The following is a 15,365-nucleotide window of genomic DNA, read 5'->3' as shown; positions in this document are numbered from 1 at the left end:
TCAGCCCTGATAAATACATTTTCTACCAGATTAGCTACTTTTAAGAACCAATTTGTATTGTATTGTGGAATGTCACGTCATTTCTTACTTGTATCTTGTCAACCGTTTTCGGAAGTCCCGCCAAACTTGAGCGCCAAAGTTGAATTTTTTGAAAGTGAATGAGTGACTAGGATTTATATGCTATCAAGTGGTGCTCGGAAACCCGATTTGTGATAGCGAAAATTCCACAAACCTGCGATGGAAGTTTCTATACCATTTTTTCTTAAATATACCTTTTAAAATTAAGTTTAATAGATGAAATGGATCGAATATATCATTATATCGTAAAGATACCGTCGTCTCAAGTTTGACCTCGAAAAATACCGAAAAGTATTAAAAATAACGTAAGCTCAATCCGGTTCTGGGCAAGGTCACAAGGACTCCGTCGCGCCAACTTTACAACCATTGACATTTAAAAAAGCCATCGTTTAATGGGTAACTAGACTTTATTTTATTGTAAGTTAAGCGCTGAAATAATCAAATGTACACGCAAAAATTTTTTAGTTTTCCGCTTCAGTGTCTGTGTCAGTTTGTGTGTGTGTGTGTCTGTGTGCTGGAGGGGAAAGCATGCGCCTCGATAACACACAAAAAACGACTATTCCTATTGCTTTCTCTCGGGGGACTACTAATTCTTTAAATCTAAATCACTGCGTTGCAGAAACATCTCATTATATTCATAATCTGGGTGGTCCTGGCGATAGGACAACGGCAACCAATTAACAACTCTCGTGCCGGGGCTCACATAATAAATAAACTTGCATTTAAGTTCTAAGTAAAAAAATGACAGAATTAAGGTCAGAAGAATGCTATAACCTAAATTAGAATCGAAGCGTCCCTCTCAATCTCAGCCAGACAAATCGCCCTGGTCGAAGACACCCTGATCGTACAGCTCGGCGACAACCCGCCGTCCGCCAAAGAATCGTCCGTGCAGGGCCTCCTTGCCGCGTTGCGCCTCGGCTCCGGCAGAGAACTCGACGAAGATTTTCACTATGATCTCGGCCTCGTCGTCGTCCTCGTTCTCCGTCTGCTTCTCGTTGAAGATGATGACGCGGCTGACGGTGCCGAATTTGCTGCACTCCTCTTGGATCTCCTCCTGCAGGGTCTCGTCCACGTCCTCGGGGCCCACCATGTTGCGCAGGATTATGACACGCGAGTCCGTTGGCCTCATCAGCCGCTGCATGACCAGCTGGCGGGCACTCTGGCCCTTGATGGACATGTTCTCCTGCTGCTGCAGCGTCTGCACATCGCCCTCGTCCATCAGCTTCTTCTGCAGCTCCTCCTGCTGCTTCTCGTGGGCCTTCTTGATGTTCTCTGAGAGATTGGCGGCGGTGGCCGCTGCATTATTGGCAGCCGCCGACACGGCAATGGCCACCGAAGCTCCGTTGGTGGCCTCGACGCTGGCCAAGGACGGGGCGGCCACCGTGGGAAGCACACCCACGCCCATGCCAACGCCCACTCCTCCCACACCCAGTCCGGTTCCGGGCAGAGGCAGTGTGGGCGTGGCCAGCAGAGCAGGCGGCGGCAGTGACGGAACGACGGCCTGCAGAGGCTGGAGTCCCGCGGGCACGCCCAGGAGACTGGGCGTCACTGGGGTCGGAGCCTGGAAGATTCCAGGAGGAAGCAGAGCCGCCACGGGAGCGGCTGGCATGGCCAAGCCCGGATTGAGGGCAGCCGCCGATGTGGCAGCATTCACCAGAGGCATGTTGCCCACCTTCGTGACCACTGCCCCGGCAGCCATTCCGAGGTTTGTTGGGTGCTGCGAGAGACCCAGCACGGCATTGCTGGCCACCGCATCCAAGGCCTGGATCTTGGCCGTTGCAGCGGCTGCCGCCACCGCCGCAGCCGTGGGCATGGTCGAATTTGTTGTGGGACAGGCCAGGGCATTGGGCGGTGTAATGGAGCGACCCACTCTGCAAGACGAATAGAGATTGGAGATTAGATATACATTTAAAACGGAGGTGCAACTGCAAGTGCGAACTCACCGGAGCAACTGTCCGCCCAAATCGAAAAGATTCATGCTGGCAATGGCCTCGTCCATGGCCTGTTTGTTGGCATACTCGATGAAGCCGTAGCCCTTGTGCGTGTGCAGCGACGTGCCCTGTGCCAGTTTGCAGTAGAGGATGGGTCCGAAGGCCTCGAACACGCTCTTGATATCCTCCTCGGACAGATCCGGATGGATGGAGGCCACGTAGATGCGGTTAAAGCTCTTTGCCTCCTCCTGCACCTCATCGATGACCTGTTGGGCCTGTGGCATGTTGCTCGGGCGCCCCACCTTGATGTTGCGGCCACCCATTAGGGCGCCATTCATCTGTTCGAGGGCCAGCTGGGCTCCCTCGGGTATTTCGTACTCTACGAACGCGAATCCCTTGTGCTTCTGTGTGATGGGATCCCAGGACATGTTGATGGACTTGATGGGACCGAAGGGGGTGAATGCCACGCGAATAGTGTCCTCTTTGAGCTCAAACGATATGCTGCCGACGTATACTCTGGAATGGAAGGGCATTTCGAGTTAATAGGTTTCTTGGAGGTGTCAAAGCGCAGGCACATCGGACTGCAATCAGATCTTATCAGCTAAGAGAGCGCACACTTAATGACTGCCGCCCGGGCGACTGCCTTCAGTAACTCGAAGCCACAGCCATGGGAAGAGACACCATTTCACAACTCATTTTCAAATGTTTTACATCACATTACAATTTGTATTTGGCGAGTAAGTGCCGTGGGATGCACGGATCTACTGAGCTACTAACCTGCACATCAATGCCAATGCCTGTTGGCGTTGGACTTGGGTGCGTTGCGTGGCCAATTGCTGCTGCTGGTGGGCCAGTGTCTGCTTCATGAGCACCATCTTGATGCTCTGCTCCATGGCATATTTCTTGGCCTTGCTGACCAGGTCATGCTGCTCCGACGTGAGCTTCGGCAGGGCCCCGCCCAGCAGACCCAGCAGGGCGGAGCGTGTCCCGGGCCCAAACTTAACATCGCCCGTCTGCTTCAGGTCATACAGAGGCTGCGAAAGGTAGGGAATTTTCGAATCCGTGGACTTGCCTAGAATTGGACAGACCGATTAGTGCATCTCATACAGAGAGGGGGGATGGGGTATGGGGGGGATTTTCAGTTCAGTTTTCAGTTTCATCATCATGGATCACATCATCTGCTATGCAATTTGTTCTTTTTAGTTTTAGTTTTAGCTTTAGTTTTCTTTTCTTTTTTGATTCTGTTCGGGGTTTTTGTCTGTTTTTTTTTTGTTTTTTGTGTTTTTATTATTGTTTTTTGTTTTCCAAAGGCACAACTCGGTGGCAAACAACAGTTGGAACAACGAAAGTGCATTTTGTCAAGAGTTTGCGTTTGAAATTGTTTGGAAATAAAGACAAAAACTGCCTGCTGCCTGCAAGAAAGATGAAGACAAAAAAAGAAGAAAAAAAAATAAGAAAGAAAATTGTTAATAATTATAGAGAGAGAGACAGAGTGGATGTGGGCATGGCATGGCATGGCTGCTGGAGAGGATTTTTGTTTTGTTTTTTTTCTGATTTCTGAGGAGGCTGGAGATTCATTCAGCTTGAGCGGATTTTGAAGCCATATATGGGGCCATGCTTTCGATTCGATTGAACGACTGTAATCGGTGTGTGCTATCGTTATCGTTGCTGAGTACAGTTACTTAGGGTACATTAAATGACATTTCGTGTGCACGGATCGATTCGATCCAGTGAGCGCAGCGTCACTTTTGCCTCACTTTCTCGCTTGGTTTGGAGATGTATGGAGTTTCGGTTCGATTTCATATCTTATCTATTTCATATCGATTTCGATTCTATCGCTTATCGCTTATCGTTTACCGGTAATCGTTTATCGGGCAGATGGGGGGCATGTGTTTTTGTCATTTATTTGTGTTAGGGCTGGAAAATGCAAGAATAAAAAAGAGAGAAAGCACCCGATCAAATAAAACATATTCGCTAGGCTTATCGATAGGCAGATAGGTAGGTATTCAGATTGATATACGTAATAGAAGTACAAGTAGTAGTAGTAGTGCTGGAGGGATAGATAGATTGTACGTGTGTGTGTGTGGGGGCGTGTGTACATTTACATCAAATAGATATACAATATGCATGTAGATATATCGATTATCAAGTCCACACACATCCGATTTTGCAATATATCCGATAGTTGTTCGATTGATTTCGATTGCTGTCAATCGATACAAATCGATACAAATATACCATAACAAGAGCTGGGCATACGGAACCAGCGAAAATCCCCATCCTCCCGCGATGATTAGAGCAAGGAAAATCGCACACAAAACGGTAGGGAGCCGGCGCCAGGACCAGGACCAGGGCCAGGGATATGGGGATTTTCGGCCCAAATTCACGTGTGCTCAGCTCTGGGTGGGAGGAAATATTTTTTATAAAAATTAGAAATTATAAGCGACCTTATGTGCGTTTTTTGCGATACGGTTTCCATGAGTTGGGGGGCGTGGTAATTGACTTGAAGAAGAGGGTCACACATTTATACATTGCTCATTTGTGATAAAAAAGAGAAAAATAAAAAAAGAAAACAAGACGCTGAAACGATAATAAGAGCAACAATATGTTTTTAAGTTGGTTAAGTTTTCTGCTCCGCCCTACCTCAAATAATCATCATTATAATCATCATCATTATCATCATCATCACCATCATCATCCTTATCATACTGTGTGCTTTGATTAATTCTTTAGTCTGATCTTTAGTTAATTGTTGTTCAAGGGATATGCTTTTATCTAGGGATAGGCTGCTGTGTGGCCCAAAAAAGGAGTCACTCTGATTCAGGCGAATAAAGGACTTGTTATCGTGGATCGTGCGGATCATCGTGTGATGGATGAGGGGGGGTGTATGGAATCCAAACTGATTCCCATTCCCCCGAAGATACATATGATATGCATGTATAAAAGGATAACGACGGACAATGCTATGGTGTACTCCTCTTGCTCTAGCGTTCTATAAACAACTATCTATCTATCTATCTATCTCTATCGATATATATGACGAAACACACACAAAATACTTGGTACTTAATGTAAAATGTATATGGCACAGAGGACCAGGAGCAGTCAGAGTCCCTCGGCTGGCTGGCTGGCTGTCTAGCAGGGCAGCTGCTAACCACGACGACGGCTGGCTTGGCTTGTTGTTTTGTTAGAAGAAGCGGAGGATTCTTGGTTGAATACTTGAATTAATGCGTGGATCAATTGCGTATTGGTTCGCGCGTGATGATGTTTCTGGCTTGGGCTGTTTGTGGCTGATTTTTGGTGGTGGTGGTTGGTGGTAGTAGTAGTAGTAGTAGTAGTAGTAGTAGTGGAGTTATCTAATTGGACATCTCTCTCTCGATCTCGTATACCCGGTTATATGGAACTTTTATATGTCTTATATATGGCGGAACACAAACTTAAAAAGAGATAAAAACGCTTACAGAAAATAAAAAAGAGAGATATAGAAGAAAGAGAAAGAGAGAGATATAGTTATATATGGTATGCTGCATATTTTGGAGTTTGATTTTATTTGTATTTTTTTTTATTAGTTCTGGAGTTTCATTCTGCATTCACGGCGATGATATTCCCTATTCTGATATTCAGTTTCAGTTTTAGATTGCATATATCTACTGATCGATAGATATATATATACATAGTATATTTAGCATATACTCTTGGGTCGCTTGCAATTTGCTTTGGGGATCGGTTCGGTTCGGTTCGGATCGGATCGCATTGTCTGACACACACACTTGATTGATACGTTTTCGCTATAGTTTTTCGACTCTCACCTCACCTCACACCTCACTTGAGTGTTCGAGTTCATCGTGCGTTTATGAAGTCTGCAATTACTTAAGCAGAACAAAAGAAAAACCGATTATTTAGTGGCGTCAGGTGCTGCCCGTAAAGATGCGACGGAGTAGAAGTACAAGTAGTAGAGAAATATATATAGAGATGTGTGTTTTACAAAATATGTTTTTTGTTTTGTTTTATGCTTAGGAGAAACCAAAATACAATTACAATTTAGCCGCCTCTTCAGTTTCAGTCTTCTTTAACCCACGATTTACCAAATGAACTTATAGATTATTATCCATACACAAACATATGTAAATATATGTATATATAAGAGTACATACACACACACAGAGAGAGAGAGCATATGCCTATATGCCTTAGGGGGAGGGGGGCGCTTGCTTTGCTTTGCTTTGATTTGATTTGATTTGATTTGTTTCCATTTCTAACATAGTACATGCTGAATATAATACATACGTGTACGTATACATATACATAGGAGAAGGCATACATATATATATCTCTGTTGTGGATCTGTTGTAGATCCATGCCGGACAAGACACTTACCCGAGTCGGAGCGCGTTCGCTTTGTGGCTGGCATCTCCGTAATTTCGCGCTGATCATCCGAACGTGGGGATCTGGAGGCTCTGTCGTTGCTGCCCTGTAATGTGAAAAATGGGATTGATGATGGGTTTAATAATGGTTAAATTGCTATATTGCTATATGCTCCTGCTACTCCCCGTGCCCATGCATGAGGCGGGCCTTGCGGCCCATGAGGCGGTGCGGCGGCGGGTATGCGCGTGGCCTATGGATACACACACTGCCTGCCGTACGGTACTATGACGTCGGCGTCCCCTGTGCACCATACATGCCATTATTGGCAAGGTCATGCAGCTGCACATTCCACATATGATATGCCCCAACACACAAGATGTCCACCGGGTACATTATTTCATGCATACACCATTTCCATTTCACCCTACATCGCAAAAAAAAAATCGAGTCGGACCGAAAAAAAAATGCGCAAAATCTACAGCCTGCAAGGCACGCGACGCCAATAATTGCCCCAAAAAGTATTCCCTCACGTTTACTGCACTCGAAATTTGCCGGAGCTTACCATGCTTTCGATTTTTCGCTAATAATATTCGCAAGTTACGGTTTATTTGTTGATTTTTGTCGAAATAAAAATTGACTTTGCGAAAAAATTGTCAAGATGGATACGATCAGTGTGACCGCAGACGTATCGATAACGTATATGACCCTCTGAAATATACCAAGATATACCGTCTCATTTGAAAAATATACCATAAATATACTGACGAGCTAAAGTTATTTTTTACATATTGCTCGTTTTTGCTATTCCGTGGAATATTACTAGATATATAGAACGCTTAGCTATGCCCACATAATCAATTTTCTACCTAACTGATTTCCGTTGGATATACCGTTGAATATGAAATTTAATAGATTGATGAAATTGACAAAATATACCTTTATATACCGTAAATATACCATCAGTTCAATTTTGACCTCAAAAAATACCACCTGGCGCCTGAAGCGACCTGAAATGCTAATTTTGCCTGAAGCAACTGCGTTGTTACCGTGTAGTTGCCATGTAACAAACATTTAATTTGCCAATCTTGTAGAAAATCGATTCATCAATCAATTTTATTTATGTCTTTCATTATCAGAATTGGGTTAGGTTAGGTTCGTTGTTTTCATCGGTATATTTACGGTATATTTCGCTCATAGCGCAACGAAAAAATTAGTCGTCATTTTGAATGGGCTATAAAAAAGGGTGTGGAAAACTGGCAAAAACAGCCAATGAATTGCAATGACAATATCCTTGCCCAAGGTATATTGAGCAAATATATACAGTCTTTTTCCCTTCCATTAGTAACGAGTAAAGTGTGGCCAATGTGTATTTGTAGATGTACCATTGCGATGGGAACTCGCTGCTGTTGCGGTGCGAAATGTCAATAACAAGTTTCTGGTAAATCATCTCGCTTCTCGCTGTGAATTCGACCGATTTTAGCCGCCGAAAAAGCCACCAGCCGCTAAAATTGGAGTAAAAATTAAACTTTTTTGTGCTAAGAATAACTTAAAACTGCAAGATGCCGCGTATTATGATCAAGGGCGGCGTGTGGCGCAACACGGAGGTAAGTTGGACGTGTTTCTTGGAATTCTTTTCACTGTTTTCCATGTGTTCTGGCAGGATGAGATTCTCAAGGCGGCTGTCATGAAATATGGCAAGAACCAATGGAGTCGTATTGCCTCGCTGCTGCATCGCAAGTCGGCCAAACAGTGCAAGGCCAGGTGGTACGAGTGGCTGGATCCCAGCATCAAGAAAACCGAATGGTCACGCGAGGAAGACGAAAAGCTGCTGCATCTGGCCAAGCTGATGCCCACACAGTGGCGCACCATTGCGCCCATTATTGGACGCACTGCGGCCCAGTGTCTGGAGCGCTACGAGTTTTTGCTGTAAGTCTACTTGTTGCTAAGTAAGTTCTGCTCCAGATTTATCTCATTATTTGGTTGATTTAGCGACCAAGCACAGCGCAAGGAGGATGGCGAGGACACCATGGACGATCCGCGCAAACTAAAGCCGGGCGAAATAGATCCCAATCCAGAGACAAAGCCGGCGCGGCCCGATCCCAAAGACATGGACGAGGACGAGCTGGAAATGCTGTCCGAGGCTCGGGCCCGTCTGGCTAACACCCAGGGCAAGAAGGCCAAGCGCAAGGCTCGCGAGAAGCAGCTGGAGGAGGCCCGCCGCCTGGCCACGCTCCAGAAGAGGCGCGAGCTGCGCGCCGCTGGCATCGGAAGTGGCAACCGAAAACGCATCAAGGGCATCGACTACAACGCAGAGATTCCCTTCGAGAAGCGACCGGCGCTTGGATTTTACGATACGGCAGAGGAGCATCTCCAGAAGAACGAGCCGGACTTCAACAAGATGCGGCAGCAGGACCTCGACGGAGAGCTGCGCTCGGAGAAAGAGGAGCGCGAGCGGAAGAAGGACAAATCGAAGCTAAAGCAGCGCAAGGAGAACGAGGTGCCCACCGCGATGCTGCAGAACATGGAGCCGGAGCGCAAGCGTTCCAAACTGGTGCTGCCCACTCCCCAGATCTCCGACATGGAGCTGCAGCAGGTGGTCAAGCTGGGCCGAGCCAGTGAGATGGCCAAGGAGATAGCGGGCGAGAGTGGCATCGAGACGACAGATGCCCTCCTGGCGGACTACTCCATCACACCACAAGTGGCGGCCACGCCCAGGACTCCGGCTCCCTACACCGACCGCATCATGCAGGAAGCCCAGAACATGATGGCTCTGACCCACACAGAAACCCCGCTCAAGGGTGGCCTAAACACGCCACTCCACGAATCGGACTTTTCCGGGGTCCTGCCCAAGGCTGCCTCCATAGCCACGCCCAACACGGTTATCGCCACGCCCTTTCGCACTCAACGCGAGGGCGGAGGAGCTGCCACACCAGGTAGCTTCCTCACCCCGTCCTCGGGGGCTCTGGTGCCGGTGAAACCCGGTGTCCCGGGAGTCCCCACACCGGCCTATGTCCGGGACAAGCTGAGCATCAACCCCGAGGAGAGCATGGGCGTGACCGAGACGCCGGCTCTCTTCAAGAACTACCAGAAGCAACTGAAGTCCACCCTGCGGGAGGGACTCTCCACCCTGCCGACCCCGCGCAACGACTACGAGATTGTCGTCCCCGAGCAGGAGGACAGCGAGGCCATGGACACAAGCACAGAGCCCGCCATTGAGGACCAGGCCGATGTCGACGCCCGCCTCCTGGCCGAACAGGAGGCGAAGCGGAAGCGCGAGCTCGAGAAGCGCTCCCAGGTAATCCAGCGCAGCCTGCCCCGACCAACGGAGGTCAACACCAAGATCCTGCGACCGCAGTCGGAGAAGCAGAACCTCACCGAGCAGCAGCAGGCCGAGGAACTGATCAAGCACGAGATGATCACCATGCAGCGTACGTGAAGAGTCTGCTTAGATTTATCCACAGACATTGTAATTCTCATCTTGTCTCTTTTTGCAGTGTACGACTCTGTCAAGGATCCTGTGCCGGGTCAGTCGCAGCACAAGCTGGAGCAGCTGCAGAGCTACTTCAAGGCGAACCCGTACGAGGAGATCTCCCAGCAGGAACTGGCAAGGGCCAAGAAAATGCTCTGCGACGAGATGGAGGTGGTCAAGGAGCGCATGTCACATGGCGAGCTGCCCCTGAATGTGTACGCCCAGGTGTGGCAGGAGTGCCTGGGACAGGTCCTCTACTTACCCTCCCAGCACCGCTACACGCGTGCGAGTCTGGCGAGCAAGAAGGATCGCCTCGAGTCGGCGGAGAAGCGACTCGAACAGAACCGTCGCCACATGGGCAAGGAGGCCAAGCGCTGCGGCAAGATTGAGAAGAAGCTGAAGATCCTAACCGGCGGCTACCAGGCCCGCGCCCAGGTGCTCATCAAGCAGCTGCACGACACCTACTCCCAGATTGACCTAAACTCGATTTCACTGTCCACATTCCGCTTCCTCGGCGAGCAAGAGGCCATTGCCGTTCCGCGGCGCCTGGAATCGCTGCAGGACGATGTGCGACGACAAATGGACCGCGAGAAGGAGCTGCAGCAGAAGTACGCCAGCCTAATCGAGGAGCGGGACTCGCTGTACAACGAAATCGAGCAGATCACAGGAGTGAGGCCAACCGCACAACAGCTCCTGGGCCCCGAACATGAATTAGAGGGAGAAGCCCATTGAAAATCTTATTTAATTTTGTTTACAACTCTCAAATATACAACGTGTTTGACCCAACGCGAGCGAGTTCCAGTTCTTTTGCAGTGTGCAGTTTGCAGTGCGCAGCTTGCAGCTTGCATCTTGCAGCTTGTAGCTTGCAGCTTGGTTTAGTGGCCGTATTTCTGGTAGACCCACTTCTTGTTGTCCAGGGGGCAAACCAGACGCGTCTTCAGCCAGCGAGCGATGCAATGGTAGTGGAAGGCGTGGTTGCACTCGCCCCAGGCCACGGTGCACTCGTCCTTGTTGGCATTGGGATCCGCCTGGCACTCGATGCACAGGTTCATGATGTGGTTGCGGCAGATCGCGCAGTTGTCCACGGTCACGTCCCAGGACCAGAGAGCATGAGCCACCCACTTGTTAACCACGAACCGGTCCTTCCTGTACTGCTGCGTGCCGCTGCATGAGGGCACGTCGTCATTTAACTCTTCTAAGTCACGGAAGTCCGTAGATTCTTCTACGTCTTCCAGCTGATCGGTCATGTTTCAAATTTAATTTCGATTTAACTATTTTCAAAAAAGACAAATTTCAAATGTGTTTCGGTTTTTTTTATTCCAGAAAATATGTGTTCAGTGTCGACAAAGACTCGGAAGTGAATGAGAATTGTGGACCGTATCGATTCAAGGGAAATGTTATGGAAAACATGGCCTACTTTTCAAGGCTTTTCAAGGCTGTCAGTCGCTTGCCAGCCTATCTGCTCTTTGTCGCAGCCTCCTAGGCCATACGGCAAAAAATCCTTTGGAGTCTTGGCGATGCTGTCCACATTCCACATAGCCTGCGCCTTCAGGATCTGCACGGATGTAAGCAATAATAATAATCGAACTGAAATAAGTAATCCATTAGTTTGTTCTTTCAGGTCTCAGCATTTTCTCTGCTGGATGGTAAGCAAGGACCTATACAAAGGATTCTCTGGAGTAAACTCTCCTCTCAGCCAGCGCAGTAGGAAGTAATCATCGTGGGTTTCGTCGAGACAATCGTCCATCTGCTTGCGCAATTGCAACTGGAGGAAACGTTAGGAGGATCAGGAGTCCGGCCTCATACAGGATGTCATTGCATGTAATCTTATTTGTAATTCTGCTGGTGTCAAAAAGTCCTTTTGATCAAAATAAAAACTTTATCAACAATTTTTGCTTTGTTTCTTTCCTGGGAAATCTGGGGAAAAATATCCTTGATCCTTGAAAAAGGACTTCATGAAAGATCACAAAGGGGCCCCCAAATAGCCAATAAACCGAAATATTTGTGACTGGGAAAAATATCCTTGATCCTTGAAAAGGACTCCATCAAATCAAGGATGTTCCCCCGATCACAGTAAGACATAGCACCCCCAGATCGGTCCACAAATAGCCGAGAAAACTAAATAAGTATAGCTGGGGATGACGAAGTCCTTATGCAAGGATCAAGGATATTTTTCCGATTGAAGGAAGCCATCGCACGTCCCGGGCCATCCCCAAATAACTGAGAAAACAAGATATATATGACTAGAGGAGATATCCTTGATCCCTGATCCTTGATAAGGACTCCATAAAATCAAGGATTTTCTTCCGGTCACAGGAAGTCGTCGCTCGCCGGGATCGGTCCACAAATAAAGGAGCTGTGGGTACAACAACAACCCTCAAATTGCGTCCGCGGAAATGGCCAAAAACGAGAATTTCAGACCTGGGATACCAGGCGAACAGAAATCAGCAGAAGGTAGCTGGGTTTTTTTAGGAAAAATTTGTACGCCCCCAAAAGTATGCACCAGTTTTTTTCATTTGCTAAAGTTGCTTTCTGCTGATTTCTGTTCGCCTAGTACCTCGATTGGAAATTTCTTTGTTTTCGCTCTTCACGTCGGCCTTAATTGTCATTTTTTCTTTGGCTATATCTCGACTGTTTATGGGCAGATCGGGGCGTGGCATGCCTTTTCGTGATCGGGAGAGTCCTGCCAATCGATTGGCATCAGAAAAAAGGACATCCATGTCCTCACGATTTTCGCCAAAAATCATGATGTAACCATCATCGAATTTGCCAAAAATCGGCCTCATTTTCGAAGTCGAGATTTTGATGCCGATCGACAGTCTAGATCCCCACGATCCTGGGAGACTAGGTCCTTCACCGATCTGGCCCTATTTGCCCGAGATATAGCCTTCCAAAGATTGGGATTTACACATCGTGGAAATACCGGTTTTTTCTGTACGCTATATATCGACTGTTTATGGGACGATCTGGGCGTGGCATGCCTTTTTGTGATTGGGAGAGTCCTACCAATCGATTGGCAATTTTGGTATCGGAAAGATCTCCTTGATCGAGCGCTGGTTGTACATGATCTCTGCAGAGCAGGCGACGGTGATGAAAAGCTAAAAAAGCACCCCAGATAAGTTCCCAAGAAAAGGCATGCAGTGTATTTCCAGCATTTATTCGCACTGATTTACACATTTGTTTGGTTCTAAAACACTAGCGGATTTAACTTAAGATACTGTCTTAGATATACATTCATCAGATGGTAGATTTTCCTCACGCATTTGCACACGAAGTAAAAGGAGCTCTGAAATGGAATTGCTAGGATTAGGATTGCGAAGAGACGCTGTCTATGAACACACTTACCAGATTCTCGTTCTGGGGCATTCAGCGCTTGCAGAGGATTGCCAGGTGGCATGGGACCTTCCTCCGTAAAAGCAAATGAATAAAAGGTAACAAAATGTGAAAGATATACATTTATGTTTATGTCATGGCCTTTAACTTCAGTTCGATAAACATCCGTATCTGATTTCGTAGCCATTTGTGGCTCCACACAATGGCCTAAATATTTCGGAAACCACCTTTCAAAATTCTTTGGTTTTTGTAATCTTGGGTGCATTCCTTGACTTTTCCCCTCTTTAAGATGGACTAGGGGTTTTTGAAATTTGACACCTAATTTTCTGAAGCTCAAAACATGGCCTTGAAAGCCCAGAGATCCGCGACGTCTGTCAGCTTCGCCCAGCCGAAACAGGGACGACGAGCCTCTGCCGGTCCGGATGAGATCAACAACACTTACATCAAGCAGATCGTGAACGACTGGCGGAACTCCGTGCGGGAACGACGTTTTACTACGGACTTGGACACTTCGGAGACGTCCTCCGCGACGGATCTGCCCAGGGCCAACTCGAAGAAATCCATTACGACTACCAGTATCATTCGCCCGAGCATCCAGAGACCGCAGCTGCTGCGCAATTACAGCAAACCTGTGGATATCGAGCACGGAAAGGGTTCCGCCGAGGCAGATCGTATAGTCGTCGCAGAGGGCATTGACCTATACATCCACCAACCCATCAAGGTCGGGTTCTCCAAGCCATTACAAGCCCCCAAAATTATTTGAAATGATTAAGGAATCACCTGCCATCCTCTGGATGCCAGAACTGAATAAAGATCTTCCAAAGGTGCCACCGAGTCCTCTTTCTGTAACTGTCTTCAAATATACGACTACTTTATCATTTGTCACTAGACAACCATATTTTAGGCTCACATTTCTATAGCTGTAACCTTTGTTATTAATCGAATTTAGTATATCCGTTTAATGTACTCGAGAAACTAGAAAAAGTTATACTGGCAGACAGTTCAATCGTCGGGAAAACACATGTGGGAGTAATTTTCTACTGGTGGACTCTTAATTCGAGAAGATAATCTTTTTGGATTCAATAAATCCAATCCCTTCCTTGATTTTGGTTTATTTTTAAATTCAAGATTATTACTTTAATGACAGTTGACTGACCATTGCCACCGATAGATGGCTCTGTAAAGTGTGACGACTGTGAGATGGCGCTACATATGTACAATATCCGACTAAGTGATGGCGCCACACACGGTGTAAATATCGATATCGATTCAAAGCCAAAACCAGCTGATTGAAGCCAGGGGTGCAGTGCACGATAGCCGCCGTTGAAAATTTAAAATTATAATTTCTCGCCATTAAAACTAGTTAAAAACATGAGTTAATAATCAGTTGCGGTGTCAATTCAAATGCCTCGTTTGAATTGGAGGTGGCTGAGTCCTCATCAGCATGTTGGCCGTGAGCAGGTAAGACCAACGGAAGCGATTCAGATAGTTCTCAACGCCTTTACTGATGAATAGATCGGTGGAGATCGCAGAAAGAAGAACATCGGCACTCGTCGTAGTACTCCATTTTACACTTGCAATAATGTTCGCGTTTTATTATTGTCGCATTACCAATCTAAACTTGAACTAGTTAGTCATATACACTAAATACGCATATATCCAACTATACAATAGAGCTTTGCTTAGTGCTTAGGGACTTAGGGACTTAGGGTCTACAACTAGAGCTTTACAATTTTACTCGCACATTCATGCTGCATGCTGCATGCTGCAAGCGTTGGCATGACGATGCATGGCGTTACATGGCGCTGCAGGGTGGAGCTTAGGCTTAAAACATTTACAGATACACTTATGGGATAGAGCAGCCTTATCCTTATACTCGCACTATGTCCTAAACGTAGATAAGTATGTGTTTGCTTGTTGGTTGCTGTGTGTAGCACTCGTTGGCTCCTTTTGGGGGGCGTTAAGGATCCGTCACAGTTTTGGCATGGCTTTTACAGATACAGATACGGTTACAGTTACAGATACAGATACGGATACGCGTACGGATAGAGTAGAGTGTACATAAGTTAGATAGAAGTAGAGAAGTGCTTTTGATTTGAGTCTTTAGGATGCATTGAAATGCGTAAAAATTGTGTGTGTGTGTGTGTGTGTGTGTGTGTGTGTCTCTGAGGTAACAACAAAGTACAAAA

General features: G+C 47.0%; 4 protein-coding genes and 1 long non-coding RNA gene across 5 annotated transcripts; 3 read left to right on the top strand and 2 right to left on the bottom strand.

The window, feature by feature from the left end:
* Positions 1-466: 466 nt before the first annotated feature.
* LOC6599519 (poly(U)-binding-splicing factor half pint) lies at positions 467-7,010 on the bottom strand. The gene is made up of 5 exons (XM_002024611.2): positions 6,937-7,010; positions 6,387-6,480; positions 2,787-3,081; positions 2,022-2,525; positions 467-1,949 (listed from the first exon to the last, which is right to left on the bottom strand). The coding sequence occupies exons 1-5, from the start codon at positions 6,937-6,939 to the stop codon at positions 884-886; spliced, it is 1,962 nt and encodes a 653-aa protein (XP_002024647.1). The 5' UTR covers positions 6,940-7,010; the 3' UTR covers positions 467-883.
* Positions 7,011-7,763: 753 nt separating this feature from the next.
* On the top strand, positions 7,764-10,629 carry LOC6599518 (cell division cycle 5-like protein). The gene is made up of 4 exons (XM_002024610.2): positions 7,764-7,978; positions 8,035-8,300; positions 8,364-9,802; positions 9,869-10,629. Exons 1-4 carry the CDS (start codon positions 7,934-7,936, stop codon positions 10,573-10,575), a joined length of 2,457 nt encoding a protein of 818 aa, XP_002024646.2. The 5' UTR covers positions 7,764-7,933; the 3' UTR covers positions 10,576-10,629.
* Positions 10,568-11,129, bottom strand: LOC6599516 (RING-box protein 1B). Its single transcript, XM_002024608.2, has one exon. The coding sequence runs from the start codon at positions 11,088-11,090 to the stop codon at positions 10,719-10,721; it is 372 nt and encodes a 123-aa protein (XP_002024644.1). The 5' UTR covers positions 11,091-11,129; the 3' UTR covers positions 10,568-10,718.
* A 186-nt stretch (positions 11,130-11,315) lies between these two features.
* On the top strand, positions 11,316-11,587 carry LOC113566730. Its single transcript, XR_003409210.1, has 3 exons — positions 11,316-11,408; positions 11,465-11,489; positions 11,549-11,587. It is a non-coding gene; the product is annotated as an uncharacterized LOC113566730 (long non-coding RNA).
* Positions 11,588-13,324: 1,737 nt separating this feature from the next.
* Positions 13,325-14,038, top strand: LOC6599515. The gene has a single exon (XM_002024607.2). It carries the CDS (start codon positions 13,517-13,519, stop codon positions 13,937-13,939), a length of 423 nt encoding a protein of 140 aa, XP_002024643.1. The 5' UTR covers positions 13,325-13,516; the 3' UTR covers positions 13,940-14,038.
* Positions 14,039-15,365: the final 1,327 nt, after the last annotated feature.

This window comes from Drosophila persimilis, unplaced genomic scaffold (genome assembly GCF_003286085.1).
Source record: "Drosophila persimilis strain 14011-0111.01,24,50 unplaced genomic scaffold, DperRS2 tig00000863-arrow-arrow-pilon, whole genome shotgun sequence".
Classification (NCBI taxonomy): Eukaryota; Metazoa; Arthropoda; class Insecta; order Diptera; family Drosophilidae; genus Drosophila; species Drosophila persimilis.
Note: the sequence above shows the minus strand (reverse complement) of the source record. Positions and strands in the feature narration are given on the sequence as shown.

Coding starts and splice junctions, on each gene's coding strand:
- LOC6599518 (XM_002024610.2), top strand. CDS start 7,934: ATGCCGCGTATTATGATCAAGGGCGGCGTGTGGCGCAACACGGAG. Junction 7,979..8,034: donor GCGTGTGGCGCAACACGGAG/GTAAGTTGGACG, acceptor GTGTTCTGGCAG/GATGAGATTCTCAAGGCGGC. Junction 8,301..8,363: donor GAGCGCTACGAGTTTTTGCT/GTAAGTCTACTT, acceptor TGGTTGATTTAG/CGACCAAGCACAGCGCAAGG.
- LOC6599515 (XM_002024607.2), top strand. CDS start 13,517: ATGGCCTTGAAAGCCCAGAGATCCGCGACGTCTGTCAGCTTCGCCCAG.
- LOC6599516 (XM_002024608.2), bottom strand. CDS start 11,090: ATGACCGATCAGCTGGAAGACGTAGAAGAATCTACGGACTTCCGTGAC.
- LOC6599519 (XM_002024611.2), bottom strand. Junction 3,082..6,386: donor GCGAACGCGCTCCGACTCGG/GTAAGTGTCTTG, acceptor GTCCAATTCTAG/GCAAGTCCACGGATTCGAAA. Junction 1,950..2,021: donor TTGGGCGGACAGTTGCTCCG/GTGAGTTCGCAC, acceptor TTCGTCTTGCAG/AGTGGGTCGCTCCATTACAC.